This window comes from Phocoena phocoena, chromosome 1 (genome assembly GCF_963924675.1).
Source record: "Phocoena phocoena chromosome 1, mPhoPho1.1, whole genome shotgun sequence".
NCBI classification, from domain to species: Eukaryota; Metazoa; Chordata; class Mammalia; order Artiodactyla; family Phocoenidae; genus Phocoena; species Phocoena phocoena.
Window position 1 is genome coordinate 136,841,335 of NC_089219.1, and position 25,278 is coordinate 136,866,612.

General features: G+C 35.1%; 1 protein-coding gene across 2 annotated transcripts in view; it reads left to right on the forward strand.

The window, feature by feature from the left end:
* Positions 1-25,278, forward strand: part of XPR1 (xenotropic and polytropic retrovirus receptor 1) — a 191,224-nt gene that overhangs the window by 93,102 nt on the left and 72,844 nt on the right. For both annotated transcript variants that reach the window (XM_065873063.1, XM_065873064.1), the window contains exon 3: positions 19,854-19,955. In XM_065873063.1, coding sequence (XP_065729135.1) covers positions 19,854-19,955 — 102 coding nt within the window. The remainder of the gene's footprint in view (positions 1-19,853; positions 19,956-25,278) is intronic.

Genomic DNA, 25,278 nt, shown 5'->3' on the forward strand with positions numbered 1-25,278 from the left:
TACAAATTTTTGCATGCCTTTAAGTTTTCAGTTCTCTTGCATATATGCCTAGATGTGGAATATTTCTGGGTCATAAGGTAACTCTATGTTTAAGCAGCTGTACCATTCTACATTCCCATCAGGAGCATATGAGGGTTCCAATTTCTCATATCCTTGCCACTTGTTGTTTTCCAAATTTTTGATTATCGCCATCTTAGGGATGTGAAGTAGTATATGTCATTGTGGGTTTTTTTCTGTACAGGTCAGTGCTGATGGGAAGGATTGAAATTTAAATTAGCAAGAATGAGATAGTTTTGGTAAATCACATTACTTTTCTGATACACACAGTATATTATGATATCATGAAGGAAAGGAACACTGAACCTGGTGTGTAATAAACATGCACTAGTTGGGTATGTTTAGTTGTCAAATATAATTCTAAGTAGGAGATAAACTTTTGTGCTTCTGGTCCAGGTAATGAAATATACTTTCAAAAAAATTTTTTAAAGAAATTACACTCAGAAGTGAGTTGTAAAGTATTTCCAGCAGTTAAAAAAAAACTTTTTAGTGAAATTGTTATCTGAAAATAAGTGTGGTAAATAGGTTTACAGTGCTGGTGGCTTAAAACTAAGAACACATTTGCTCTGGAGGGAGGAAGTGATTTCAGGGGGAAAAATGTAAGTAAAAATTACCAGTAAGTTTTCATTTTGTATCCCCAAATTAACATGTTTATATCTTACACCTTTTATTTCTTATTTTGGGGTGAAAAAAAATGAAGGAATGAACAGTGGTCTACAAATTTATTGGCTACTTTTATTTCCTAATAGCCTTTAACAAAAGTTTTATTTGTAGCCCTGTTTAATATAGGTTTTATTTGTTATCAAATAAATTTGTCCCCTATACATGGTGGCCCAAGAGTCATGACGCTCTATATAGTTTCTAATAGTTTCTATGTTCTAAGGAAATTGTGTATATTATCTCCCTTAACATTTACAAACACAGGGCAGGTAATATTTTTATTCCCAGTTTAAAAATGGGGAAACAAGCCTAAAGAAATTAGGAAATTTGTACGTGGGCACAAGGCTAACAAGGGGCAGAGCTAGGGTTAGAGCCTAGGTCTTGAGCCCAAACTTTTAACTGCTACAATAACCTGTTTCTCAGTGTTCTTAATGAGGTGATGAATGTAAAAGCATTTTTTATCACAAGGAACTTAAAAAAAATTTTTTTCATCTAAACTGAGTGTGTAGAGGTTTGGCTTAAGACTCAGGTTTACCTATGAAGTTTTATTTAGTTTGAGTACTACATAAACACTAGAGATTGTACATTATGTTTTGTTCATAGCTTTCTAGGAGGATCTCCTTCATTCATAGAAGATTCATAGGTCTGTTTCTGGATTCTATGTGCCAAAAATAAATGGTCAGAATTGATGTTTCTTTATGAAACCCTCAAGCCCTATAATTCTGTTATAACCTTCTTTTGGGGAATGCCACCTGAGTGTAGATTGGAAACATGACCAGGATTATATTTGTGCAGTTCCTTGTGACTCTGAGGACAAAAGATGAAGAGGATATTGCACAATTAAATCATAATCAGGTATTTCCCTCTGCAGGATTTATGCACATTACCCTTTAACAGAATTAAACAGAAAATATTAGATGTAAGTCTGAAGAGTATATAAACTTTGCTACAAGAATTAAAGGCTTCTCATTTCACTGAATATATTCCAGCCTATTAGACATTTCAGATTCCTTCCTTTAGTAACTAGGGCCATTTCTCAGTGTCCTTAAGGCTCTAAGCTGTTATTGTTCATAATGATTCTCAGAATATTGCCCAATAAAAGAACTTTATTTCCCTCTATGTGAATAAAAATTCTATGACTAAAGATTTCAGTAAGTTCAGAAAAAAGCAGTGCTTTTCACTGTCTAACATTCAGTAAGCTCAGTCAACTGCAGTCTACTTGGACTAATTTGTTCCAAGCATCCTGGAACAGGGACGAATTGCTGCTGTATTCTCTTCTCTTTACTTCAGAGATTTTAGCATTCTGAAGCAGTAAGTCTTAACTTTCTTTAAGGTAAATAAATCACTTTACATATTTTATGAAAAATGTAGATGTCTCCTGGAATCTCTAACATTTTACATCTAGTTTTAGAAGGAATTCTTTATAGTTTATCTGTGAACTTCTGGTTAAGAAGGCTAGTTTTAGGAGTGTCCTTGACTTTCTTTGTGTCTTTATTTTTATGTCTTGGGAACTCATTTTGAATATTGTTTGTCCCTTTCTAAAGGAGAATTCCCACCCTGTTGCTTCTTAGTAATATTGTATTATTTATATTTTAATACCAATTTTCCTTAATTTGATGCTTTCCAAATGTTAAACAAAAGGTCTCATTTTCTTATGAGTCAGTGAAGTACTAATGCATGTTCAGAATTTAACATGGAGGTTATAGAGTTAAAACACTGTACGCACAAAGCATGTCCTCCTGTTTTGCAGAGGAGCAAATCATTACTTTGAGGTTGACAAAGCAAAGGTAGGATTAATACCTCTTACTCTCAAATTAAGTGTAATCTTATTGGAATAGTTATTCCAATATCTTTATTGGAATAATTATTATATAATAATAATTATCTCTCCTAGTACTTATTGAACAACAAGTATATGCTAACATCAGGCCCCTGGAAGAAATACGGCAGCCAAGACACAAAAGTGGCCTTGGCATAAGACACAAAAGAAAGCTAAAAGATGTTTAGATGAATTAAGTTTATAATAAATAAGTCACCTGAAGACAATTACTAAAGAGTTTACTCATTTGTTTTAATATCTAAATTGTATAATAAAGTTGCCTAAACTTTAGTGGTAGAAGTAGTAGTAATAGAAGTTAAGCTTATACTGTCTTGACTCCCCTAAACATGTGCTGTGATTCACCTGGTAACAGATATCCTAAATGTAGGTAGAAATTATTCATCTCCATGGATGTATGATATGTTCTACTTTAAGTGTAGAAATGATTATCAGTTGAGTTCTTTCATTGCAAGCAATTGAAGTTGAATGAATGAATAAAATGGGAATTTATTGAAAGCTGTTATGGTGGTGCATAGAATTGAAAGAACAGAATAGCTGGATCAACTAGAAAGAAAAAACAGGTCAGCTTTTGGTGCTTCCAGCACTAGGCTGTGGACTTTTAGAGCTTGTCTCTCAACTTATCTATGGTGAAGGACATCTATATCTGTTGGTTTTTTAATTCAGTATTCTTTCTTTTAAATAATTATTTTGGTTTTGAGCTTATTACTGTGTTTATATGTAAATACTGTTTAATTTAGATAGTTTATTACTTCATTAATCAGCTTCTCTCTACAGATGTCCTTGGGATAGCTTTTTGCTTCCGTGTTCAGTTCCTTCATGGATTTGTGTTTTCTCTTAGGTTTTTGGCTTCTGAGGATGTCTCTTACTTTCTTTCAGCTATGCATGTAAATAAATAGTTTTTAAATTTTATTCAGCATTTTTAGGTGTTCTGTACTGTGAAAGGTTCTCAGCATGTCTAATCTGCTTTGCTTCTAGAAATACATCTCAGTCTCTTCATCTGCACCTTCTTGTTAAAAGTTCATCAGACTATACTACTCTCCTACTTGTTATCTTTTATAGGTCTCACCTAGCCCTAGTCTTATCTGCTCCCTGCCTTTGCCTTCAGGTTTATTTTAGATTACTTTCACTTGGTGTGGTCCAGCAGTACTGGATATTTTTCTCAAGTCAGCCATACTCTCAACTCTTGCATATATACTATGACTTCTTCCTGCCCCACATCCTTTAGTTTCTTCTTTATATCTCATCTGAAGTGTCATTTCCTCAGAAACACTTGCTTGATCACTTTACACTGGCTTAGTGCCCGTTGTCATGCTCCCCTAGCATCCTGTGCTTTCCTTTTTATTACGTACTTTGCTCTTCTAATTACTTAATTAGTATCAGTTTTCTCTCAAAGTGTAGAGACTGTGTTAGCCTTCTTGATCACTATATTCCTAGTCAATAGCACATTGCCTGGTACATAGTAGATATTTTAAAAATATTTACTGTTTAATATATAACATTGATATTTAACACTTGTTATTGGACTGTCTTATTAATTAAATAGTATGGGGAATGCTATTACAATTAAATCATTCTCTTGACTAGGTTTAGTTTTTTATTTTTTAATTGGTTTGCCTTCAAACCCTAGACGTTTTGAATTAATCTTTTTTATTTTGAAATAATTTTAAACTTCCAGAAACATTGTTAGAAGAGTACAGAGAGTTCATGTATACCCTTCATCTAGTTTTCCCTGATGTTGACAGCTTACTTAACCATAGTGCAATTATCAAAACCAGGAAATTAACAAGTTGGTACAATACTGTTGAATATACTACAGACCTTACTGGAATTCTACCAGATTTTCTCTTTGTGTCCTTTTCTGTACAAGAATCCAATTCAGGATCCCACATTACACTGAGTTGTTTGTCTGTTTAGTCTCCTTCAATCTGTAACATTTCTTTAGTCATGACTTTGACACTTTGATGAATACTGTACTTTGATGAGTTATGTTTTTTTTTACAATATCTCTAGGTTTACTTTTGTCAGATGTTTTTTCGTTAATAGGTTCAGATTATGCCTTTTTGTCAAGAATACCACAGAAGTGATATGTCCTTCAACAGTACATGATGTTGATATGTCGTATTTTATTGGTGATATTAATGCTGATTACTTGCTTAAAGTGTCATCCAGTTTTTGCACTGTAAAGCTACTATTTCCCCCTTTGTATTGATAAATATCTTCCTGCTCCTCAAACTTTTGCCCACTGATCTTAGCGTCTGTGGGTGGGTCTTGCCTGCAACAGTTTAATACTGTGGTATTTGCCTGATGGTGAGTTTGTATTTTTCTCATTCCTTCTACCTTTATTAATTAAAATTCTTCTATAAGGGAGAGTTGCCCTTTCTCCCACATTTATTTACTTATTCAATTATTTATATCAATATGGACCTGTGGATATTTGTTTTATTCTATGAATTATCATTTATTCTATCATTTACTTTATTGCTTTGGTCATTGGGAACTTCTTCAGGATGGTTTCTGTGTCATTTTGACATCCCCCAATCCTTTTGTGAGAATTTCTTATTTTTTATCACAAGATATTCCAAGGTCATCTTGTATTTTCTGTGCTCCAGCCCTGGAATCAACCTCCTTTCCTAAGAGCCCTGACTCCTATTAATTGGGGAATGGTACTTAGAAGTCAAGATCTGAGTGCTGGGTGTTCTCATTGTCATTAGAGTATCGTTTTCCTATAGTCTGACAGCAGATAGAGCCAGGAAGTGTGTGTGTGTGTGTGTGTGTGTGTGTGTGTGTGTGTGTGTGTGTTAACCCTTGCATATATACGTATCTATACTGCTATATCTATCTATGTATATATTAACAACCATGAGTTCACACTGATATCTCTGATTCTACTCTAACCCATAAGGTTCATTGTAGCTTTTTCCCTTTTCTAGCCCCCTAAGACTTAGTTCCCTTATATCCTTTCTCCTATTCTGTGCCTGAAATTTACCTGATACCCCTTGTCCCAAGAGATATAGACTATTTACAGTCAATAATTTAATGTGTTAAATATGCTCATGAGATTGCAGCAATTCAGTCACATCTTTTAGGTTCCACTTTTTTTTTTTTTTTTTTTAGGTTCCACTTTTAATTCTAGTTCTTTTGCTGTTTCCATTATAGCTGTTAGTTACTTCCTCCACTGAAGTCTTGAACGCCTCAAGTCATCCCTGAGGGTTGGAATCAACTTCTTCCAAATTCATGTTAATGTTGATATTTTGACCTCTTTCCATTAATCACGAAGAATGGTGAATCGTTTCCAGAAGGTTTTCAATTTACTTTGCCCGTATCCATCAAATGAATCACTATCTATAACAGCTGTAGCCTTACAAAATGTTATTTCTTAATACTAAGACCTGAAAGTCAAAATTACTCTTGATCCATGGGCTACAGAATGAATGTTGTGTCAGCAGGCATGAAAACAACATTGATCTCATGGCACATCTCCTTCAGAGCTCTTGGGTGCCCAGGTGCATTGTCAGTGAGCAGTAATATTTTGAAAGAAATCTTTTTTTTTTTTTTTACTGAGCAATAGGTCTCAATAGTGGGCTTAAAATATTTAGTAAACTATGTTGTAAACAGATGTCCTGTCATCCAGGCTTTGGTTGTTCCATTTACAGAGCACAGGCAGAGTAGATTTAGCATAATTTTTAAGGGCCCTAGGATTTTTGAAATGGTGAATAATCATTGCTTCAACTTCAAGTATTCTGCTGCATTCACCCCTAATGAGAGAGTCCCCCCATCCCTTGAAGCTTTGAAGCCAGGCATTGACTCTCTAGCTGGGAAAGTCCTAGATGGCATCTTCTTCCAATAGAAGGTTGTTTCTTCATCTACACTGAAAATCTGTTGTATAGTATAGCCACTTTCATTCATTATCTTAGCTAGATCTTCTGGATAACTTGCTGCAACTTCTACATCAGCACTTGCTACTTCACCTTGTACTTTAATGTTATGGAGATGGCTTCTTTCCTTAAACCTCTTGAACCAAAACCTTTGCTAGCTTCAAACTTCTGCAGTTTCCTCACCCCTCAGCCTTCATAGAGTTGAAGAGACTTAGGGTCTTCCTCTGGAGTAGGCTTCGGCTTAAGGGAGGGTTGTGGCTGGTTTGACCTTCTTTCCAGACGAGTGAAACTTTCTCCATATCAGCAATAAGCTGTTTTGCTTTCTTATCATTCATGTGCTCACTGGAGTAGTACTTTTCATTTCCTTCCAGAATTTTTCCTTTGCATTTACAGTTTGGCTAACTGGCACAAGAGGCCTAGCTTTCGGCCTTTCTTGGCTTTTGAAAAGCCTTCTTCACTAAACTTAATTATTTCTAGCTTTTAATTTAAAGTGAGATGTGTGACTCTTTCACCTGAGCACTTAGAGGCCATTGTAGGGTTATTAATTGGCATATTTTCAGCATGGTTGTGTCTCAGGGAATAGTACAGCCTGAGGAGAAGGAGAGAGACTGGGGAACAGCCAGTTGCTTGAGCAGTCAGAACACAAGCAACATTTTTTTTTTAATTTAATTTAATTTATTTTTTATACAGCAGGTTCTTATTAGTTATCCATTTTATACACATCAGTGTATACATGTGAATCCCAATCTCCCAGTTCATCCCACTACCCCACCCCCCGCCACTTTCCCTGCTTGGCGTCCATACGTTTGTTTTCTACATCTGTATCTCTGTTTCTGCCCTGCAAACCGTATACACAACATTTAATGGTAAAATTTGCTGTCTTATATGGGTGCAGTTCATAGTGCCCCAAAACAATTACAACAGTAACATCAAACATCACAGATCACCGTAACAAATATAATAATACTGAAAAGGTTTGAAATATTGTGAGAATTACCAAAATGTGACACAGAAACATGAAGTGAGCAAACGCTGTTGGAAAAATGGTACCAACAGACTTGCTCAATGCAAGGTTGCCACAAACTTTCAATTTGTAAAAATGAACTATCTGCAAAGTACGGTAAAGCTAAAATGAGGTATGCCTGTATTCTGCTGCTGTTGGATGGGATGTTCTGTAAGTCTGGTTTGACTTGTTCAAATCCAATGTTTCCTTCTTGATGTTCTGTCTGGATGACCTGTGCATTGTTGGAAGTGAGTTATTGAAGTACCCACTGTTATTGTATTGCTTTCTGTTTCTCCCTTAGATGTGGGGTCCAACCCCTTCTCTCCTCTGGGTGAAGCTGGGAATTGGAGTTGGGAGTTCCCTCCCCATTGTCTGGTGCTTGACCAGGGGTGGGGTTTATGGCGAGAGTGTGTCTCAGCCTTTCCTAACGATTTCAAGTGGGTGATGTGGGCATTTTCTCCTTCACTTGGTATGTGAGAGTCACTCAACTAGTTTCTGGATTTCTTTCAGAGGAAATTGCTCTGTGAGTAGCTATAGATTCAGTGTGTCTGTGGGAGGAGGTGAATTCAAGAGTTGCCTATGTTGCAGTCTTCGACTAGAACCCTCAATCCATGTTTTCTTTTAAGACAGATGCAGCTATAAAGTATGCTTTAGTTGTTTAGGTGGTAAATTTGTCTATATGTAATTAAGAGCCCAAACTGTGATTTTTGGATCAGAAATTAGGTAAGGATGTTTCTTTAATTGAATTGAATATGTTCTTTTCTCCTCAAGAAAATAGAAACTTTACCACCTTCCATTACCAAGCCTTCTATTTAAACATATAAAATCACTAAGCTTTTTTAAAAATTGATTTTAGTAGCCAGTTTATTTCCTTAATTTAATTGCTTTATATACTTTTCCTTTGTTATCTCATCTTAGTGTGATTCTGGAATGCATTTAAAAAATTTTTTCTATCAGTCATTGGAATAGTCTTTATCAGTGGCTATCTTTCTGTTCTGATTTGAAGAATACTAAACGGTCTCAGAATATAGAAGAGGACGGAAGCATATAAAATTCTGGCTTTGAGTTAATTGGAGCTAAGAATTTAATTTTTTTTAGTTGATATGTTGCTATGAAATCAATAAAATTTGGGAATATTAGGGAAGCTTTTCAACAAAGATGTAATTTACGGATCTTAAAAGATTAACAAAGAATACAGCATACTTGATTTTTCAATAATTTTTTGTTAGAAAGCTGTGTGGCCTAGCTTTTTATATCTGACTGGAATATTGATGTTATGTCATTATAAATGCATTCTATCTTTAGCTACCTGCCTGCCACTTCAGAGCGAAATGAGATAGCTACATAACTGTCGTTCTTTGAAAGCTTTATTCTTGGAATAAGTAACCAGAGTGGTTATAATTCTTATGGTTCCTTCTTGTATTCATCTTTGTAAAAAAAAAAAGAAGACTGAAAATTCAGTTAAACTAATACTTCTCAGGTAATCATCAATCATCAGATATCTTGTATTTGGTTTGTTTATAGTAAACCCAGTCTTAATAATATATATGACCTGTTCGTTGCTTTACAGAAGTGAAAAAACTATGATTAGTAATAATTCAGCTAAAGGTAGATTTAAACTACATAGATTTGATTAATAAAGTGGCTTTAAATAATGGCATATACTTTCTAGTTATGTGAAATAATTAGGCTAAAGAATTAGCAAGTGGAAGTCATTCAGTAAAGAATAGATAATTCTCTTAAAAATATTATCTATATACAAATTAGCATTTTGTCATGTTGGTTAAATGAAGGAACAGTGCTGGAAAAAAGTTATTTTTTATTGTCTTTTAGGGGAATCCATTTCCAGATCTTCCATATATACTAATTCCTGAAATTGATTTGCCTAAGTAATTGCCAGGCAGTTGTCCAGGATTTCCCTTTCAAATGGTCTTTCTCTGATTTTATAAAAGAAAGGCTTGTTTATTATTAAATCTGAATAGCCTCTCTGGCCCCCAAACAAAGGAATAGTCTGAACTACTCAAATGGTGTAGATGTTGAGAAAGTGAGTGATTAACTGGGAAACAAATCTTTTTGAACTCAAATTGTTTTCATTGAAATTGAAGAATGACCTATTTGTTACCTTATATATTATTAAAACTAATTTTTAACAATAGATCCCTATGCAGTTTTTGGAAAACACTTGGAAGGAGTTCAAAGAATTGACATTGCTACAACATACTTTTATTCCAGTCTACTTATTTATGTGAACAAGATTTCTCAGAACTTACATCTATAAAATGAAGAATAAGGATAGCAATGCCTCTTAATTGTCTCACTCTACAATATTCTTAATATTCTAGCAAATAATGTAATATTCATCATTTTAGCAAATAATGTAATATTTATCTTTCTAGCAATTAAGTAACATTTATCAATGGATATGTGAACTAATTGGGAGAAAAAGCTTTATCCAATTAAAGATGAAATTTATTTGCAAATTGCCAATAGCATTTTACTTTTTATATCTAATGTTTACCAAGCTTATTACATGTTTATGTTGTATTGATGTAGTATGTTCTAATAATAGTAATAATAGCCCAATCCAGAAGAAATTTTAATATTTGAGCTTTATGGTTCAGAAAGTTTTTGTATTTAAATTTTCATTTATATACATTTAATGGCTAGGAACTATAATAAGATAATCAATAAATGACTTTCAAATCCAAAAATATATTAGGATAAATTTTGTAATCTAAATAGAATGGAAATACAAGTTCAAGAAGAAAACGAAATGATATAAAATTTCCAAATGTTAAAGAAGAGCTTATTTATGTTTTTGATAATGAATGGATGATAGTTATCATATTGCTATGGCATTTAAATTCCATTAGCTATATTTAAAACAATGTCATATTAATTTAAAATGCAAATAATTATAATGTGTCACAAATTTCATTGTTTATAACATTTAAATGTGTTCAAAATCTTTCGTCATAACTTTAAAATATTCAAGATAGTTTTTCAAAAAAGTTTTGCTTTACCACTGAATTATGCCCTTGTTGGAATTATTTATTGCTATTTCATATATCGGTGTTTTTTGACTAGCAGACATTAGGTAAGCATTCATTGGGGTTGATAAATAGTTCCAATTATATCAAAGCTAGTGCTAATGAGATTAATTTCATCTCAATTATATGTCACTAATGTGAATTAAAAGAATTTTTTGTTGTTGTTCTACCAGGACTATTTAAAGAGCACATTTAGTTAGATCTTATATGATGAAATGTCAAGGTAGCTCAGAAAATCTTGTTTAGGACCACTTCAGCTTAGTGGGATTCAGAATCATTTTGCAGAAATTAACAACTTTAATTGCAGAATATGAAATTTGGAACTTGAGGATGACTTAGAGATTTCCTCTTGAAATGCCCTCATTTGTCAAAGAGAAAACACAGAGCCAGAGAGTCACTTACTCAAGCTAATACAGGGAGTACGCAACAGAACCATATCCAATCTGTCAGTAAAACCTATAGATTTTATCTCCAGTATCTCTACTGAGTTTCTGTACTTCTTCTCAGGCTCCAGTGCCCTCACCCTTGTTCAGGCAATCATGATCTCTCATTTGATACCCACTGTACTAGATCTGATTAGTCTCCCCACATCACCTCATTTACAAACCATATCTGATCACAATTATTCCTCTGCTTAAAATCCTTCAAAGATGTCTCATTGGTCATAGGAAGAAGGCTAGTCCTTTGTTCTGCAAGGCCTGACTGATGAGGCCTCTGCTTGCCTGTCTAGCCTTAACTGCCACTACTGTCCCCTTTGCTCCCTGGATTCCAGTCACACAGGCCTCTTCAGTTTCTCAAAAGTACCACGCTCGTTTCTTTTTACAGTATCATGTTATATGCTGTTCCTGCTGCTTGGAGTGCTTCTACTGCTCTAGCGAATGCTTACTTATCTGTCAGATTTCATCTCAAATGACACTTTCAGAGACTCCCACACTGCCCCCCCCCCAGTCCTTGCAGACTAGATTGGTCCCACTGCTGTTTTTTTCTCATCTTTACTTTTTTCTTCAAAACCCATACTACACTTTGTATATTTGTGTGAGTATTTGATTAAAGTCTGTTTCCTTGGGTAGAGTGAGGGCAGAGTTTATGTGTATTTTGCTTATCATTATATCCCTAGCACCTGCCTCATTGCCTGGTACATGCAAGGAACTTAATGCTTGTTGAATGAATGATTCCCGATTAGTTCTATTTCTACTTCACCAATGATTTTAGAGTAACATTTTAGTGTTTGAAATTTTCTTTGCCATATGCTTTATATAACTTACCCATCTGTTGATGAAGTAGCATTTGGGAAAAAATAGAATTTCAAGTTATTTATTCCTAATTTGTAAATCACACTTTAAAAAAAAACTCAGAACACCTTTTTTTTTCTTAAAAGCATGAAACCAATAGTGCTAAATGTTCTTCCTATATTTGATGGAACCTAGTCACATGTTAATTTTTATTTATCAGCTGTCTTCATTTATGTGTAGTTTTTGAGAAACTTAAGAAGCCATAGAAACTATTGCATATGGAGTGTAATAAAAATGCAAAGAGATGGTGGTAATATTAAAGTTTGTGCCTCTCAACCACAGAATCATATTACTGGAAATTGTAATAGATATTCTTCACCCCCTTCCCCATCCTCCCCCAGCCGTTCCCCCTCCACCCCCAAGAAGGATTGTGTTCTTGTAAATAACTTTAGAAACACAGTATACTACTTCTCCTTCTTGAAGAATAATAACAATGTTTGTTAGCATAGTAAAGCTTCTTTTGCCTTAAAGCAAAGTTTCTCACCTTTGTTGGCGGTGACATTTTGGGTTGGATAATTCTTTGTTGAGGAAAAGGGGAGAAAGAAGATGATATACTGAGTATTATAGGGTGTTTAGCAGCATCCATGGCCTCTATCCACTAGCCTCCAGTAACACCCTCTCAGTTTTGACAACCAAAAATGCCTCCAGACATTGCCAGATGACCCCCAGGAGACAAAATCATCCCCAGTTGAGAACTACTACATTAAAGGGATCAGTTTAACTCTAGACTCATATTTCCAAGCTTATTTGAATTCCTTGAAATTCTTCTCCTTCTTCTCCTTCATCTATACCTAATATCCTGGGAAATGCTATTTTAAATTATCTTTTAGTAAAGCTTTTAGTAAAGCTAATTCTACCTTTTTCTTCTACTTTTTTAGACTCCCCCTTAAAACTCTTCAAAACTTTCCATTGCACTTTGAATAAAATTCAGACTCCTTAACATGGCCTTCCTGCATGTAAAGGCCTTTGCCTACTTCCCTAACCTTATTTCCTATCACATCATGCTGTCAGTCCCATTGTGACCTGCTTTCAGGTCCTCAGGCACCCGAGTTTCTTTCCTAATGTGCTGTTCCTTCTGTTGGTAATCATTTTGCCCTTGCTCTTCCTTATCTTTTAGGTTCAGGTTTCAGATTAAATGTCATCTCCTATGGAGAGGTCTTTTCTGACCATCTCTTACCCTGCCAAAAAGGATAGTCATCCATCCCAATACCTACCTTCTATCTCAATACCCTGTTTGTTGCCTTCACAATACTTTACAGTTTGTAATTATTTGTTTATTTGTGTGGATTTTTTTTTCTGCCTTAGTCATTAGAATGCAAACTCTGTGAGGGCAGGAACCACATCTATCTTGTTCATCATTATATATTTAGCATTTAGCACAGAGCCTGTCATCTAACAGGCACAATAATTATTTGTTGAATAAATAAATAAATATGCTTTAATTTATCAGTGTGTTTCTTTTATAAGGTTAACCTTGGAGTTAAATTATTTTTATTGAGATATAATTTAGATACCATAAAATTTCACCCTTCAAAAGTGTGTAATTTAGTGGTTTCTAATATATTCTAATACATTCACAAGTTTGCACAACCATCACCACTATCTAATTCCAAGGCATTTTCATCACTCCCCATCCCCCCTTCCCCCAGCCCCTGCCAACCACTAGTCTACTTTCTGTCTTTATGGATTTGCCTGTTCTGGACATACCATATAAGTGGAATTTTATAATATGTGGTCTTTAGTGTCTAGCTTCTTTTCCTTTGCATAATATTTTCAAGGTTCATCCATGCTGTAGCATGAAATACTGCTACATTCTATCTTATGGCTGAATAATATTTTTTTATATGGATATGCCATGTTTTGTGTATCCATTCATCAGTTGCTAGACACTTGGATTGTTTCCACTTTTTGGCTATTATGAATAATGCTGCCATGGGCATTCATGTATAAGTTTTTGTTTTCACTTCTCTTGGGTATATACCTAGAAGTGGAATTGCTGGATCATATGGTAGCTCTATATTTAATTTTATGAGGAACTCCCAGACTGTTTTCCCAAGTGCCTATACCATTTTACATTCCTACCAGCAGTATATGAGGGTTCCAATTTCTCTTCACCCTTGCCAACACTTAATATTGTCTTTTATTATAGCCATCCTACTGGGTATGAAGTGGCATTTTTGTTTTGATTTGCATTTCCCCAATGACTGATGATGTTGAAATGTGCTATTGGTCATTTGTATATCTTTTTTTGAGAAATGTCTATTCAGATCCTTTGCCCATTTTTTAATTGGGTTCTTTGTCTTTTAATTGTTGAGTTTTAAGAGTTCTTTATGTATTCTGGGTATTAGATTCTTATCTGACATATGGTTTGCACATATTTTCTCCCATTCTGTGGTTGTCTTTTCACTTTCTTGATAGTGCCCTTTTATACACAAAAGTTTTTAATTTTGATGAACTCCAATTTAATCAATATTTTCTTTTATCACTTATGCTTTAGGTGTTTTATCTAAGAAACCGTTGCCTCATCTAAGGACATGAAGATTTATGCCTGTTTTCCTTTGAGAGTTTTAATACTTTTCAATTTTATATTTAAATCTTTGATCCATTCAGACAGTTTTTGTATATGATGTGAGGTGGGGGTGCAACTTCATTCCTTTGTGTACAAATATTTAATTGTTGGAGTTTTGTCTTTTTAAACTTTAATAAAGAATCATAATTTTCTCAAAATTATTATGAAACAAATATGTTTCATTTTTACAGTTAAAAAAAGTAATGTATGGAGCACATACTATGTACCAGACATTATGTTGGGCATAGGATCTGTAAAGATAAAAAAGATAATTCTTACCTTCAGTCTCTCACAGATCTGGCAATTAAGAAACTTGAAAGTATTGATAGTAATAAAAATGTGAATGGAACGTATAAGATATTTGAAGAAGTTACTAGTGGTTTTAAAGAATTGGTTTTTGAGAGATTGCATGTGAAAATAAGATGACATGGTAAAAAATAAAAATATTCCTGAAAATTGCTGTAAAAAGCACTTGATGGTGGTTGCTATGCAGTAGGAATATTTTACCTTGATTAGTACTCATCCATAAATGCAAGGTAAAGACAAGACCACAACAGAAATGACAAAGAATCTCTCACTCATTCTCTCTCCCTCCTCTCTCTCTCTCTTTAGTATAACTGAATGAATTAATATTTATTTAACTAAGAGCAAAGGGTTCTTTACAGCAGTGCTCTCTGAGTCATTCTTTGCCAATTCTGTGTTTTTTCTCACCCCTTTGTCTTCCTTTTTTTTTCCTCTTGATGCTAATCTTATATTTGTTGATATATCTTGCTAAGCTTTGCACTTATTTACAACAGCTTTCTTTGAACTGAGTTTAGTCTTTTGTGACTAATTATTGAGTTAATAGTTTTGTGACTAATTGACATTAGGACATGTTAGATTCGTTGTATTAGTCTGCACGGGCTACCATAACAGAATACCAAAGACTGGGGGCCTTAAACAACAGAAATTTATGTTCTTAAAGTTCTAGAGGCTTGAAATGCAAGATCAAGGTACCAGCTCTTCTGGTAAGGCCCTTCCTGGCTTGCAGAGGGCCTTTTCGCTGTTTCTTACATGGCCTTTACTCAGTGTGCACGTGCAGGGGAGAGAGGTGGGGAGAGAGGTGGGGAGGGAGGGAGAGGGACATCTCTGATGTCTCTTCCTCTTCTTATAAGGACAGGAGTCCTTTTGGAATAAAGCCCCACCATTATGACCTCTTTTAACCTTAATTACCTCCTCAGTGTCCTATCTCCATATCCAGTCATATTGGGATAATTTGCGTGGAGAGCACAATTCAGTTCATAACACCCATGTAACACATTGTAGTCACTTTGATATTCTTTATTTTACAATAAGAAAGTACAGTTAGTCTCTGTAAAACTTACATTGTTGCTGGAGGGGGTGAAAAAAAACCTTACATTATCTAGGCTCTCTACACCTATATTTCCTCACCTGTACAACAAGAAACTTGGACGAGTTGATTTCTGAATGCTGAAATTCTCTGTTCCTTCAATTTAGTTACTCATTTCTAATATTATTCAGCAGATAGGTTTTAGGAAGCATCTTATAATAGAAATTCATGTTCTGTAAATCAGCATTCTACCAACTCATTACTGAAGTGAAAGTCTTAGTCATTCTATGTACCTCTAAATTCTGACATAGATATTTTTTTCAACAAGCTATGCTGGTTAGGTTTTTACTATATTCTTTTAAACTAGCTATGCTGGTTAGGTATAATTTAAAGAATTGAATGTGACATGTTTCTTTTCTCTTCCAGTTAATAATACCTTTTATTTATACAATAAAGTTTATCCTTCATAAATACATTTCATTGTAATGGATACAATAAATACAACATAATAAGTGTAGACAGTAAAATGTGAGAATCCCTCTCATACTTACTCCTCTTTCAAAGGAGTTAACCACAATTAACAGTTTAGTATGCATCCTTCTAATCTTCTTTCTATGAATGTACATATGAATATTAATTTATATTTTTTCATAAATGAGATCATACTGTATATATTCTGTTATTTAAATTTTTTCCTCAGCATTGTGTCTTGGGATTTTCATAAATACCAAGATATATGCATATCATATTTAAAATGGCTGCATGGTGTTATATAATGTTATTGTAATTTATGTAACTGTTCCCCTTTTGTTGGATATCACTTTGTTTTCTTTATCACTATTAAAAGTAATGTGCAGAGATTCCTTTAGAATATACTTCCTACATGTGGGATTAAACACATTGAAAATTTTGATAGTTACTGTCTTCCTAAAAGGCTTTACAGATTTACATTCCACCAACAGTGAGTGATAGTGTTCATTTACTTTCACCACTGCCAAAATAATACCACTATTTTAAAATTGCTTCCAATCCGATGGTTGAAAAATGATATTTCATTGTTTTAAAGTTGCATTTATCTGATATCTGGAATGTTGAACATCCTTTCACTTGTGCGCTGTATATTTTTCCATAAATTGCTCTAGTTTACCCATTTTTCTTATGGAGTATCTTTTTAATATTGATTTGTAGGAGTTTTGTAAAATATATTTTGCATGTGAATTCTTTATTTTAAATGTTGCAGGTATGTTTTCCCTGTCTGTTGTTCATCTTTTAACTTTGCTTGTGGTATCTTTTGATATGGAGATTTTTCATTTTGTGAGAATGTCAGTCATTCTCTTTATCCTCTCTGTTTTGAGTACTGTGTAGGAAGCTTCTTCATGTAGAGTTATTTAATTTTTTGTAGTATTTTATGTTTCTTTAACTCCATTTGGAGTTTATTTAAGTGGGTAGCCAATTCACCCAACCTTACTTGCTATGTAGTCCATTCTTACTGATTTGATACCATTTTATCTCAATCTAAATTTCTGTGTTATGCCGATCTATTTCTGGACTCTCTATTCTCTTCTTTTTGTTGTGTTTTCCTAATTTCTTTACCAATAGTATACTTCTAATTACAGTAGATTACTGTGTCTTTTGAAATCTGAGATGACAAGAGCATTTTCCTTCATTTAATTTATTTTACACAGCTATTCTTGCTACTTTTATCTATAGTTTTTTTCCTCTTCTCTCTCTGTTTGCTATTACTTCTTAGTGTTGCTGTAATCTTACTCTACCCTCTTCTGATTTGTGGCTATTAAGTTATATGTGAACTAGAAAACTAGATAACAGACTGCTGGTATTTTAGATAAAATAGTCTCTAGATCGAGGAAATGAAGAATTCATATGACATTGATTCGTGGGTAGAATGTTCATGCTTTAATACATAAAATTTATTGCACGTGTTTTAGTTTCTCAGAGGCTTAGATTTTTTTTGTTGTTTCTAGGTTCTTAGTAATATTTTGAATAGTTGATGTTGCTGAATATGCAACATCATATAGAAACATTCATATATGTTAAAATTATTTTTTTAATTGAAGTATATAGTTAATTTACAATACTGTGTTACTCTCAGGTATACAGCAAAGTAATTTAGTTATATATGCGTATATTCTTTTTCAGATTCTTTTCCATTATAGGTTATTACAAGATATCGAATATAGTTCCCTGTGCTATACAGTAAATCTTTGTTGTTTATCTATTTTATATATAGTAGTGTGTATCTGTTAAGCCCATACTCCTAATTTATTCCTCCCCTGCAAAATTATTTTTTAAACAGAAACTACATTTAAATCACTTTGAGGGACAACTTTCTTTATTTCCATCATTTTATGGTAATGAAAGTTGTCTGTTAATAGGGAAACAAAGTAAATATGACCAAGCCCACTTTTTGCTTTGGGGTTTTCTTCTCTAACAATACAATAGAGAACAAAATTAAAATTAAAAAAAAAAGAGTAGGTAAAGTAGAGTAAGATTTACTCTTATTCTATATCAACTAGAACCAGATGTATTATAAGAGCAGCATCTGGAGAATTTCCTGGCTGTCCAGTTGTTAGGACTCCATGCTTTCTCTGTGGGGGCCCGAGTTCAATCCCTGGTCTGGGAACGAAGATCCTGCAAGCCACACAGCGTGGTCCCCCAGCCCCACCCTGCCACCAAAAAACAAGAGCAGCGTATGTTACCATGGAGCATCTTTAACTCAAGGTCAGCTTTCAAAAAAGCTTTGACCTGCTTTATGGTTTGGAAAAATAATTCTCACTGGCCTTGGGCAATTATAGCCTTTATTGTACCTAAATTGCTAAGCTTACATGAGGTACTTAAAGTAGCTGTCCCTTCTTTACTGCACAATCAGTAGAATCCTGCATTAGCTGTTCAGTTCTAAAGCATAAGAAATAGAGAAGTAGTAGTGCTATTTTTTTTACATTTGTATATTCAAATTAAATGAATAGATTCAACATGCTTTTTTAAACTTCGTTTTAAGCTTTTGTTTTCTTTAAAATATCTCTGGTACTATGAGTTTGTGTGTATATGTGTTACATATTACTTAGAGAAATACTGTTTCTCTTATTACTGGACAGGTGAATTATTTAAGGGTTTCCAGGATTGCACTAAGATTTGGAGCATCTGAGGGTTGTAAAAGAACCTGTACTTTTTGTAGACATTTCAAGCTTAGAGTGCCCCAGAGATCCAGAAATAGGGTAGTTCTAAATTATGATTAGCATCTGGAGTCTAGTCAGAGCTTACTTGGGCAAGAAACATACCCGTTTTAGGCTTGGGGTTCCTGAAGCTATATGTATCTATACTACGAGATTCAGTAAATCAATATGCTATATGACAGCTCACAAAGTGGATCCTGCCTGCAAAGACATATATTGATTGGCCCACACAGTGTTTTTAAAATACCTAGATTTATGGCTTCTGACTGAAAAATTGGAAGATCTGACAACCTGAGCAGCAACTAGCTAGATGGACTTGTGCTCTCCGCTTCACCAGAATCCATACCACTACTTATCCTGAATGTGTCAGTTGCCATTTGTCACCATACTTGTACAATTACCCACTTACTTAACTCATTTATGTTCCTACCCAGCAACTGAAGGTTTGGAATATCTAATTTATAACTATCAGTCTACATCTCTTTCTCTGTGTCTGGTGCAGCTAAGGTAAAAATGAGTAGATAGCAATTGAATATAGTTAGAACAATCAACTCATTTTTTCCAGAAACACATTACATATTCATGTCTTCATTATCTGTTGCATTTTGTGAATGCAGTACTTAATCCTGAGATACTTTATTTACTCTCTGCTGAATCCTACTCACTTCACCTCCCAGCACCTAGTCTCCCTTGATCACCTCTGCAGTAGCATCTTCTGAAGTCTTCTGAACACGTATTTTGTCCACCACTATAAGTTTATTATAGTAGAGATTTAGAAAACTTCATTCAATTAAAAAATAACTGTGTTCCTGTGAAGAGGCCTTTGATTAGCCTTTTCTTAATATAGTTCACAGTTCATTTTTTTCAAAGAAATACATATATTGACATTCGAAGACTAAGAAAGTAGTAATTTAAATTTTTATTTCCATAGTTTTCCTAGTTGGCCTTTGGACACTAAATTTTAATATTGTTTTCCTTGCTTTCAGTTACAGATGAGGACACAGTAAAGAGGTATTTTGCCAAGTTTGAAGAAAAATTTTTCCAAACCTGTGAAAAAGAACTTGCCAAAATCAACACATTTTATTCAGGTAAGTAGTTGTTTGGTACAATATATAAGAGACAATTTCTGCTGCTAAGGAAGTAGGAACTCTACCATGTCATTGTTGAAACTTCTGATCATTTTTAAATTGGGGCTTTTCTTACTATATTGCAATTAAAGGATATTTTCTTTAGCTGAGGTAGGAATGCATCTGGTACTTCACTGTTTGAGCCTTATATGGTCATTGCCTAGTTCTCTTGCAGTTGCAAGGATTTCAGGACCTCATTATGACTCAATATCTTGAGCTTCACTGTGGCCCAGTCCAAAGCATTAATGAGTCAGAAACTTGGTTTTATCATTTCTCTCAGAGCTGAATGACACAGTTGCAGCTTATTAATTATGTCACTTTTATGCCTTTCCGTTGTGTGGAACACTCATATCTGTCTCTCTAGGGTATGGTCTCCAGAGTAGCATCTACAAGATGCTCTTGAGAAGAAAAGAAAATATTAGAAGAAAATATTAGAACTTCTGTTTATTTATGTCTGACCCTTTAAATTGTTGTTTTTTATATATGTTTACTCCCCTACTCCTTTAACATCTGTTTTTTCATTTCATAGAACTCACATTTTTTGACTACCTCATTCTGTTCCATTTGACCAGGCCCCTCCCAGAATTACGTTCATTTCCATCAGTCCTTGAGCTTTTAATCCCTTTACCCTCATTGCCTTGTGTTGATTGCCTCTGCCTGGCAAAACTCCAACCGTGGACCAGTCCAGCCTTTTACCTTCTTCATGCCTACCCCCAGGCTGCTTAGGACAGCCGGGGGAAAAAAAATCACAGCAGAACAAATTTGAACCACTGTAAATTCATTGTTGCATTCTTAACTATGTTCTCAAAGCTGCCTGTGGATCCTGATCAGTGCCCTTTTTCATATTTCAAAGTGCTTTTCTAAACCCTATGCCATTCTCTTGAATTCTCTGACCCAAGCATCTTCCCCATCATGTTCATTATACCTGCTACTTTACAAATAAATATAAAGGCCTTCAATTCCTGTTGGTGTGTAATACTTATGCAGATCTGTGTCACTCCCCTCCCACCAAATACCTATAGATATTCTTACCCTTATTTATTTTCCTCCAATATTTGTAGAAAAGATATACCTCTTCAGTCTATGGCAAATTCTATAACTACTGACTGAATTTCAGCTCCTGCTGACTTTGTTCCAGAAATTATTTCCTCTAAGAAAATAACTTTCCTCTAACTTCCCTTTTCAATGGATTAGTTTCCTTAGCAAGTCACTCCCTTTAAACAGAAAATAAATAAATAAAAAAGGAAGCAAGGACTTCCCTGGTGGTGCAGTTGTTAAGAATCCGCTTGCCAGTGCAGGGGGACGTGGGTTCGAGCCCTGGTCCAGGGAGATCCCACATGACGCGGAGCAGCTAAGCCCGTGCGCCGCAACTGCTGAGCCTGCACTCTAGAGCCCGCAAGCCACAACTGCTGAGCCCGCATGCCACAACTACCGAAGCCTGCGCACCTAGAGCCTGTGCTCCGCAACAAGAGAAGTCATCGCAGTGAAGAGTAACCCCCACTCGCCACAACTAGAGAAAGCCCACGCGCAGCACCAAAGACCCAACACGGCCAAAAATAAATTAATTAATTAATTTTAAAAAAATAAATGGGATCACCTCATCTTGAAAAAAAGGGAAGCAGATACCTTAACTCTGTGTTCTCCTTCTCATCTTTCATTTATGGCTGGATTTCTTCCTAGGCAGAGGAAGTAGTTTATGCAAAGGCACAGAACTGTGAAAGGGCATAGCATGTATGCACGTCCTTTTCACTATGTTACAAGCACCTAGAAGGCAGAGACAAAACAGAAATATTATTTGAAACCATGCAAATGCATAGATTTTCAGCAAGGGAAAAATGTACAGAAGGAATTAACAGTGTTCAAGGACAAAAATAATTTCGACAATTAGGAGGTAAGAGGATAAAGAGGAACCAGCAATGTAGACAGAGGAGAGGGCAGCCATATAATGTAGAATGAGGAAGAGGAGACTAAAAGAGGAAGGCATTTGCAGTGGAAAGAGTATTTCGACTGAGAAAAGTCTATTGGGTATGATCTAAGGTTGTAAATGAGAAATATAAAGGTCAAGTTTATTAGCATTTTTCTTTTACTATGATTGTTCTGGGAAGGATCTCTGAACCCAACTCTAATTGGATAAATTAGATTACAAAAAGTAGATAAAGCTTCTTGATTTACAAAGAAAAATATCTGCTCGTAACAATAGATACATACTTTATATATTTTGAGTTAACAGTAAAAAATACATACAAATTATGACCTCATTACACAGACAGATGTGTGTTTTCTGTTTGCATGCATCTGTGTATGTGTGTATGTGCAATATATTTGATTAAAAATATTTTCTCATGAAACAATACTTATTCTTACTACTTATAATATATTCTGTATTCTCTAATTGTTTCTATTTGATTTTTTAAATGCTGATGTATGATACACTAAATTGCTTTCATGATCTCATATTGAGTTACAACCCTCAGTTTGCAAAATGGTATTTTAGACTTGGTTACTTTTCAAAGATAATTTTAGGCTTTCTACTATTAAAAATTTGGGGACTATGATTTAATGACTTCCTTTCTCTGCGCTTATTGGCAGAGCCATTAGGGCATGTCTCTTGATGTCATCAAGGAGTAGGTACAAATTGGTAGTCTTCAGACTGACTTTTTGCCAGGTCAGGAAATGATGGGTAATCTGAAGACATGATTGACAGAAGTAGAATTGGTGCTTGTCCTAGATTGTGTCATTTTTCTCCTTATTTAGCCACTTTCTCCATGGCAGATTGTCTTGTATACTACAATCCTCAGATACTAGGGCACATGAAGAACTATAAATAATATAGGGGTGAGTTCATCTTATAAACCCTACCTCCACCCAGTTACATCTCACAAATTATTTAATGGTCAGTTAAAAATGGTTATTTCTTAGGTGAGATATAGTATTGACTGAAACCTTGAAGTACCCCCTGCCCAAATGCTATAAAAGCTAAACCAACAAAACAGAATGAATACTACTAAAATATGGATGTATTTATTTTCATAAAAGTCTATTACCTATCAATTACATTTTGGATTTTTGAACCTTATTTTTTTTTTTGAAAACGTTTACCATGTAACCTTCCTTGGCCTCTACGTACTTACTTGTAAAATGAGCAAATTGATTCCCAGCCCTCTGGGATTTCACATGTAAGGAGTCAGAAGCTATTTTCAATATTTCACAAAACCTAATGTAAGTTATTTTATTGTTCTTTTTTAATTACATATTTTTTGGCTAATAAGATATAGGTATTTATTTAGATTTATAGATAAAATCTTCAAACATTTGAAGACCATGGGAAGAGAGGGAAATTTTTTAAAGGAGGTATCCTTTTGGTGATAACATTGCTGATCACTGACCTAGAGTTCTCCCAGGTGTCTTCTCGCACAGAAAATGGTATCAGTCAATACAAACTGAAGGTTGTAGTGCTAGAAACTTTTTTTTATGATGACCAGTAATGTCCTTTTCCATTGGGAGTACAAATTACTTCATGTCACATCTTTCTCTTTTTTCGAACCAATTTGCTTTCTCCCTCCATTCAAAATACTTGGCTTCTAAGCAGTATTTCTATGCACCTACATTTTTTTTTTTTTTTTGCGGTACGCGGGCCTCTCACCTTTGTGGCCTTTCCCGTCGCGGAGCACAGGCTCTGGACACGCAGGCTCAGCGGCCATGGCTCACGGGCCCAGCCGTTCCGCGGCATGTGCAATCTTCCCAGACCGGGGCATGAACCCATGTCCCCTGCATCGGCAGGTGGACTCTCAACCACTGCACCACCAGGGAAGCCCCAATGCACCTACATTTAAAAAAAAATCTTAGACTACATCTGTTGCTTTTAATATTCCACAATTAAAACAGGCAAGCCCTCTTTATTGGTTGGAATATTTTAAATATCTAAATGCTTTTTCCTTTGTTTCTAAAGGAAATAATTTCAGGGTTTTTATCTGGCTTGTCCTAATTTTTGACTTCAGTTTTTATGTTAGGAACTCATAACACTGTTATGTGCTTTTCCTTTCTTTACCAAAAAGGAGGGAGGAAAGGAAGGAAATCACAGTAGTGTTATTCATAAGTAGGAAAATAATGGTAATAGAAACAGATTTATTTCTTGGCTGTAAAATATTTTCAGTCTCCATGTAAATGTAAGACCAATTGGATAATAGTTACTCAAAACTATTCCTATTATACAGTTATTCCTGTAATCCTATTATACAGTATCTTGCTATATGTTTACTTTTCTTTATTCTTATTGAATTTGAGGCACTGTATAATAATGAAACATAAGAAACTCTCTCACTGAAATACTAAATGTTCATTTCACAAGTGATTATATGTATCTAGTACCCACAACTGTGACTTAATGGCTAATTTTGTTCTTTGCTTATTCATGTGTTAAAATGTGGATTAAATATATTTAGTTAAGTAGGGTGACTATAGGTTTGTAATATTGTTTAAAATTCTATTGTCTTAGCGTTTCTTCCTACATCATTACAATAAAATCAGTTACTTTTTAAAAAAAATATTTATTTATTTATTTGGCTGCATCGGGTCTTAGTTGTGGCATGTGGGATCTTCATTGTGGCATATGGGATCCTCTGCTGCGGTGCCTGGGCTCCTCTCTAGTTGTGGCGTGCGGGCTCCAGAGTGTGCGGGCTCAGTAGTTGTGGCGTGCAGGCTCTCTAGTTGTGGCATGCGGGCGGCATGTAGGATCTTTGTTCCCCAACCAGGGATCGAACCCACATCGCCTGCATTGGAAGGTGTATTCCCAGCCACTGGACCACCAGGGAAGTCCCCAGAATAAGTTACTTAAAAGCTATTAAAGGATGGGAGGTTAGGGGAAGTTGGGGAAGTGAATTAAAGCAGCTAGAGTGGCTTTCTTTCTTTCTAACACATCTGATGAAAATTAAAATTACAATTATTTACGTTCTATGCACAATAAATGTTGCTTTCTTCATTTTCTTTAAAATGTGATTGGGGCTTCCCTGGTGGCGCAGTGGTTGAGAGTCCCCCTGCCGATGCAGGGGACGCGGGTTCGTGCACCGATCCGGGGGGATCCCGCATGCCGCGGAGCGGCTGGGCCCGTGAGCCATGGCCGCTGGGCCTGCGCGTCCGGAGCCTGTGCTCTGCAACGGGAGAAGCCGCAGTGGTGAGAGGCCCGCGTACCGCAAAAAACCCCCAAACAAACAAAAAAACAAAAACAAGCCATGGGAAACCAACCTTTTCTTTGTCTTTTCTTCTTTCTTTCCTCCTCCTTCCCTCC